General features: G+C 63.7%; 1 protein-coding gene across 1 annotated transcript in view; it reads left to right on the top strand.

Moving 5' to 3' along the window:
* SLCO4A1 (solute carrier organic anion transporter family, member 4A1) overlaps nt 1-6,309 on the top strand; it is an 11,287-nt gene that overhangs the window by 456 nt on the left and 4,522 nt on the right. The window contains 5 exon segments of the mRNA XM_014532772.1: nt 1-568; nt 937-1,027; nt 2,325-2,446; nt 2,730-2,841; nt 5,969-6,123. Coding sequence (XP_014388258.1) covers nt 1-568; nt 937-1,027; nt 2,325-2,446; nt 2,730-2,841; nt 5,969-6,123 — 1,048 coding nt within the window.

The raw sequence follows: 6,309 nt of genomic DNA, 5'->3' as shown, positions 1-6,309 counted from the left end.
ATGGCAGCTGGGCCGCGGAGCTCGGAGTGTGGCTGGCGGGCCTTCACCCCCAAATGCCTGCAGGCCCTCAACACCCCGCGGGGCTTCCTGGGCTTCCTGTGCGCTGCCTCCTTCCTGCAGGGCATGACCGTGAACGGCTTCATCAACACGGTCATCACCTCCATCGAGCGGCGCTACGACCTGCACAGCTACCAAAGCGGCCTCATCGCCAGCACCTACGACCTGGCCGCCTGCCTCTGCCTCACCTTCGTCAGCTACTTCGGCGGCAATGGACACAAGCCCCGCTGGCTGGGCTGGGGTGTGCTGCTCATGGGCGCCGGCTCGCTGGTGTTCGCGCTGCCCCACTTCACCACGGGCCCCTACCAGGTGGAGGTGGACGAGGGCCTCGGGCTGTGCCGGGCCAACCGCAGCGTGGCATGTGGGGACCGCGCCTCGAGCCTGTCCAGCTACCGGCTGGTCTTTATGCTGGGCCAGTTCCTGCACGGAGCGGGTGCCACGCCCCTGTACACGCTGGGGGTCACCTACCTGGATGAGAACGTCAAGTCCAGCTACTCGCCCGTCTACATCGGTGAGTGAGGCCGGCGGGGGCGTGAGGGACAGGCAGTGTGACAGGCGTCTGCTCAGAGGCTGGCCCCTCTGCGCACTTTGCCGGTGGCCGCACACGGCCTCGGTGCGCTGAGGCGAGGGGAGGACTCCCAGCGGCACCTGCGGTTGGCTCTGAGAGAAATGTTTAAAATCCCCTTCAAAGGTTGACCCCAGCCAAACCTCAGACACAGCGGAGGCTCTGATTTAAAGGGGTGCACCCAGTGGAGGGCAGACAGGCAGTGCAGGTGTGGGTGGCTGCTTCCCGGTGGACCCTGGTGTCTGCGTGTCACGTCCCGTGAGCCGGCGGGGAGCAGGCATGGCAGCCACCTGATGGCCCTGCTTCCCTCGCAGCCATCTTCTACACGGCGGCCATCCTCGGCCCCGCAGCCGGCTACCTGATCGGAGGCGCCCTGCTGAACATTTACACGGAAATCGGCCGACGGTGAGTGGCGGGGCTCTCTCCTGTGGCACAGGAACCGCAGGAGGACTTGATGTCCCGGGGAGGGGCGTGAGGTGGAGCATCGCGTGGTCCAGGGCCTGCTGGTCTGCGTGGCTTTGAGAACAGGCCTGGGGCAGGAACGGTGTTGAGGACGGCCCCGAGCTGCAGACCAGGCCTCCGGTGCCTTTGCAGAACAGAGTGGCTTCGCCTGCGGCGTGAGATTCTTTTCCGTGGGCGTTTCCACGCCGAGCGCTTCCCAGACACCAGCTGGGTGTCCCAAATCCAACTGCATTCTGACCCTGACTCCCCAGTGTCAGCACAGACCCCATAGGATCAGGGCTCAGTCCCATGAGATGACCCCCAGAAAAGGCACCAGGTTCCCTTCCATTCGCCCTGGGGTCAACAGTGAGGTTCCCAGGACCGCTCGGCTCAGTGATGTGCTCCAGCGGCTCACAGACCTTGGGAGGCCCGTGACTCACTGGAGGAAACTACTGAGGAACAGATGGGTGTGCGGTGTGGAAAGGGGCAGAGCTCCGGACCCTCTGGTGCCAGCTCCACACGTTCACCCCCTTCTGTCAGGGTTTCTATGGCTTCCCTTCGTAGGGGTGGTTGGTTAACTCATTGCCCGCTGGTGGTCAGCTACCCCCCGGAGTTGGCATGGACCAAAGGTTGCCACTTGCTGACCTCGTGGTTGGTGTTTCTGGTGACCAGGCCCCTCGGAGGCTCTCAGGGGACCCGCCAAGAGTGGCCACATTCAAACAAAGACACTGCTGTCCCCCAGGAAATCACAAGGAGCCAAGGAGCTCTGTGCCAAGACGGTGAAGCCCAAACCTGCACTGCCTGTTAGGCCACAGTGTGTTTCTTTTATTCCTTGCATACTTTGCTTTGATACTAGGTTTTTTGTAAATTTGAGCAGGAGAGAGAGAGAGAGAGAGAGAGAGAGACAGAGAGAGACGAGAGGGCGGGGGGAGGCAGGAAGGGTCCAGTGGCCACTCGGCTCCAGGGGCGGCCCTGTGCCCCAGGCCCCGCCGTCTCGGTGGTTTCCCGGCCTTCTGAGCTGCATGGGGCACTGCTGGCTACCCTGACTCTCTCTGCAGATGGCGCGCCTCTGCCCTCGTACAAACGCCACCTGTGGCCTCAGGTTGACTAAATTGGGTGTCAAATGTGCACCTTCTGTGCAAGAGGTAGGTGGGGCCGTGTCCCTCACTCTCCACCCTCCCACTGGCCTGCGTGGACCAGCAAGTCAAGGGACACCCAGCTCACGTGCCCTGGACGCTGACCCCACTGCCTTTTCCCACAGGACCGAGCTGACCACCGAGAGCCCGCTGTGGGTTGGTGCCTGGTGGGTGGGCTTCCTGGGCTCCGGGGCCGCTGCCTTCTTCATTGCAGTTCCCATCCTCGGCTACCCGCGGCAGCTGCCAGGTGGGTGCCCCCCCGCCCCCCGTGTGCCAGCCCCTCTCGGTGTGTGAGCTGCTGAGAGCATAGGGGAGTCCAGACATGGGTGTCTGCCGGTCCTCCATCCTGCAGGGCGGGGCCGGCCAGCTGGGTGCCCCTCCCCTGGGGGCCACGGCAGAGCTTGTTTCGGTGGCCCCAGGTTGTCTGCCGGCTCTGTCCCACTCTGTGCCAGGGTGGGTCCGCACGCCCTCCGTCCCACAGCCGTCCATGTCCCGCAGGCCCTGAGTCTCCGGCATCTGTGTCCCTCCAGGCTCCCAGCGCTACGTGGCCATGAGAGCCTCCGAGACACACCAGCTGAAGGACAGGGGCCCCCAGGCGGCCCGCAGCCCCGGCTTCGGGAAAACCATCAGAGACCTGCCTCTGTAAGGAATTGGGGGGCGGTCACCTGCCATGCGCCTCTTGCCCATGCCCGTGTGTCCTGGAGACCCTCTGGGGGTCTCACACACATGGAATCTTGGCCCCAAACTAGGAGTGTTGGAGTGGTGAGCGCACAGCCCCTAAGCCCTCTTCATGACCCCTGGTCCCCAGGGGCGCGCCACTGACCTCAGGCCATGCCCCAAGAGTCGCCCCTAACTGGTCGCAGGCCCTCGCTCTGTTGCACCCTCCCACCACTTCACTAGGTGTTGCTTGCACGCAGCTCATGGGCTCCAGGCTAGCACCGCCCTTCCGGCCTCGGCGGGCCCTCGCTGCCCTTGCACCTGCCCCTCCGCCCAGCCGTGTGCAGGTCTTGTCCGTGTCTCCCCTCTCTTGTGGGACATGGTCTTGCTTTGCCATCCTCGTTCACAAATAGAGCCCTGCCTGGGCTGCTGGGGTCTCAGCAGGAGGCGGGGCCTGGGGGCTCCTGGCTGCCCAGGGCCCCTCTGCCCAGGATCGGGCCTTCCACAGGGGTCTCTCCCGCTCGCCAGCGCCCCCCACCCTGCAGTGTCCTGGGCCCGTTAACGGCAGTCTAACGGCCACGGAGGCTTGGGCTGTTGGCAGTGGGAGTGAGCCTGGTGCCTGGCTTCAGCGCGGAGGCTAAAGGGGCTCAGGGCCGACACGAAGGGCTCCACCTGCCTAGGGCTTGTTCTCCCCTCCCACTTCCTGTCAGATCCCCCAAAAGAGCCGCCCACTCAGGAGGGTGCCCCCCACAGGCGAGCTGGCCCAGGTCCACACCGTCCGGGGGTGGGCGCATTGTCTCCTGGCACACTCCCAGCTGGCGCCATGTGGGCACTGGGCCTGTCCCCAGTGGCCCGGGGATGTGGCTGACGTCAGGAAGTTCATGTCCAGGCTCAGTTCCCAGACCAGCTGCTGGTAGGAAAGCCGGTACGCATGCCTGTTAAATCATGACTAGTTCTCTGAGCAAATTCAAGCCAAGAATTTCAGTCGCACGTCCTGCAGGAAAAGAAACGAGGAGTGTGCTGGCCACTCCAGAGAGCCGCCTTCCTGCCCAGCCAGGGCCCCAGCATGTGGGCTGGTCTGGGCAAGGCAGGGAGGGACTGGCCACCCCTGGATGTCCCTCCCAAAGAACACAGACGGGACCTGAGACCTGTGCCTGGCGGAGAAGATGCTAGGGCGGCTGCCCTGAGCCGCCAGAGCCCCGCCGGCCACACCCACTACCGGCCACACCCACTCCGATGACATTTTGTCCACGGCCTTCCCAGTACCCTGTGAGGAAGCCAGCTTTGCAGGCACTGGGTTCCCCCTTGGAGCGAGGCCTGGTGAGGGCTGCCCTGAGTTCAGCTGAGCAAGTCACTCATGTCTGGAAAGACAGTGGGGGTGTCCTTCACTAGGCGGCCCCACCCGCCTGCTCCGAGGGGCGGGCGCTGCGGGGAATTGTGGCCCCTGCAGGCCTGCTGCTCAGATCCCGCGTCCTCCGAGAAGAGCGTTTCAGGGTCACGATGTTCCAAGTTGCTTTGACAGATGCTGGCGTGAGGGTGGCCGAGGCTGCCCTCGGGCAGGAGACCCACAGGCCAGGCACAGCTCCGGCCCTTTAGGGAGCAGCCCTGACCCCCTCGACAGCACCCAGAGCCACTTGTCAGCCACGTGTTAGTCACGTGTCACAGGACCTGCTTTGCTGTCAGCGTATGAGAGTGAGGCTGCCCCACCCCAGCCTGTGTCCCTCACCACTTCTGGGGACAGTGACATAAGCCATTGGCGACACCTCTGTGCTGGCCCCAGACGCTGCTGCGTGGCTGAGGGGACGGGGTGGCGGGAGAACAGGTGCAGAGAAAAGCCGTGTGGGCTGGGGCCCTGCTGCCCGCAGAGGCCCAGCCCCTCTATTTCCAGACCCCCCGGGGTTTTATGTCTGTTTCCATCCCAAGTTCTGCCTCCCTCACGACTGTCATTTACTGCCATTGATTTTTTTTTTTAATCCTCACCCAAGGACATGCTTAGAGAGAGGAAGAGAGAGACAAAGAGAGAAACATCGCTGTAAGAGAGAAACATCAATCGGTTGCCTTCCGTACACTTGTCAGTTGGGGATCAAATCCACAACCGGGGTATGTGCCCTGACCAGGAATCCAACCGGCAGCGCTTTGGTGCACGGGGCAGCGCCCAACCAGCTGAGCCCCCGGCCGGGCTCTCACGACATCTTAACAGTCTGAGTGTCGCACGTTTGAACAGTGCTGCACCGCTAGCGGCCTGCAGGACCCCCTCTTGCAGGGCCTGGCGCTCGGAGCCTCTGCAGACCGAGGCCCGGCTCCGAGTCCGACACTGTGACACGGGTCAGACACCTCCCCAGCGAAGCTTCCGGGCGTGACGCCAGCACCTCCAGGCTCACGGCCCACCTCCGACGCTCCTGAAACCCTGACCCACAGCCAGACCCACGGCCAAGTGGTCCCCAGGCTGTGCGGGGCTCCGAGTTCTCAGTCCTCAGAAGTGGGTCCAGGCGGGCCCACCAGGGAATCAGCGGCCAGGCTCGATGGCACCAACACCAACACTTCCTCGGGCCCCTGTCTTCACCCTCAAGTATACAGCAGGCGAAGCCGCGGAGCCGTCCAAGCCCACTGGCTCCGGGGGGCCTCTGTCTGCGGGCCTTCCTGCCCCCTCCCCACAGCTGCTGGTGGCGGAGCCCCACCCTCAGTGCCCCGTCCCCTTTCCCAGGGGCCCGTCCAGTCCACGACTTGGCAGCCATTGCCCCCAGAGGTGATTAAACAGTGACCTGGGTCACTCAAGGTCCCTCCTCACACCAAAGCCTGAACTCTGGCCAAGGCGGTGATAAGACTTCCGTAATCAGTGACAGCAGCTTTACAAGCCACAACCTCAGGATCCTGGTGCAAGTTCACTCCCTGCCACAGCCCAGCCAAACACATCCTCTTGGTTTCTCTGGAATGAATGTGGGGTGCCTCCCAGCTCATTGGCGACCCACTCTGTTCCTCACAGAACTGGGCCTCAGTGAGCTCAGGTGGGAAGGACCATGGCCTCAGGAGCTGGGCTTCCTCACACCCTGGCTCTGGCCCACTCTGACCCTCTGTCTCTTCTCTCTTGTCTCCATCCCCCTGCCCTGTCCAGTTCCATCTGGCTCCTCCTGAAGAACCCCGTGTTCATCCTGCTCTGCCTGGCTGGGGCCACCGAGGCCACGCTCATCGCTGGCATGTCCACGTTCGGCCCCAAGTTCCTCGAGTCCCAATTCAGCCTCAGCACCTCGGAAGCCGCCACCTTGTTTGGTGAGAAAAGTCCCGAACCTCGGGGTGCGCAGCCTCTTCAGCAGCTCTCAGATGAGCAAGGGGTCTTTGAGGGTACCTTCTGGGAACGCCCCGACAGCGCTGCTCCCGTGTGGCCCGCCCAGGCAGGGAGAGCCCGAGCACGAGCATCTGGGCTGTTGGCGAGGCACTGGCACCGTCCTCCCCGAG

Source organism: Myotis brandtii, unplaced genomic scaffold (assembly GCF_000412655.1).
Source record: "Myotis brandtii unplaced genomic scaffold, ASM41265v1 scaffold915, whole genome shotgun sequence".
In the NCBI taxonomy this organism is placed as follows: Eukaryota; Metazoa; Chordata; class Mammalia; order Chiroptera; family Vespertilionidae; genus Myotis; species Myotis brandtii.
Note: the sequence above shows the minus strand (reverse complement) of the source record. Positions and strands in the feature narration are given on the sequence as shown.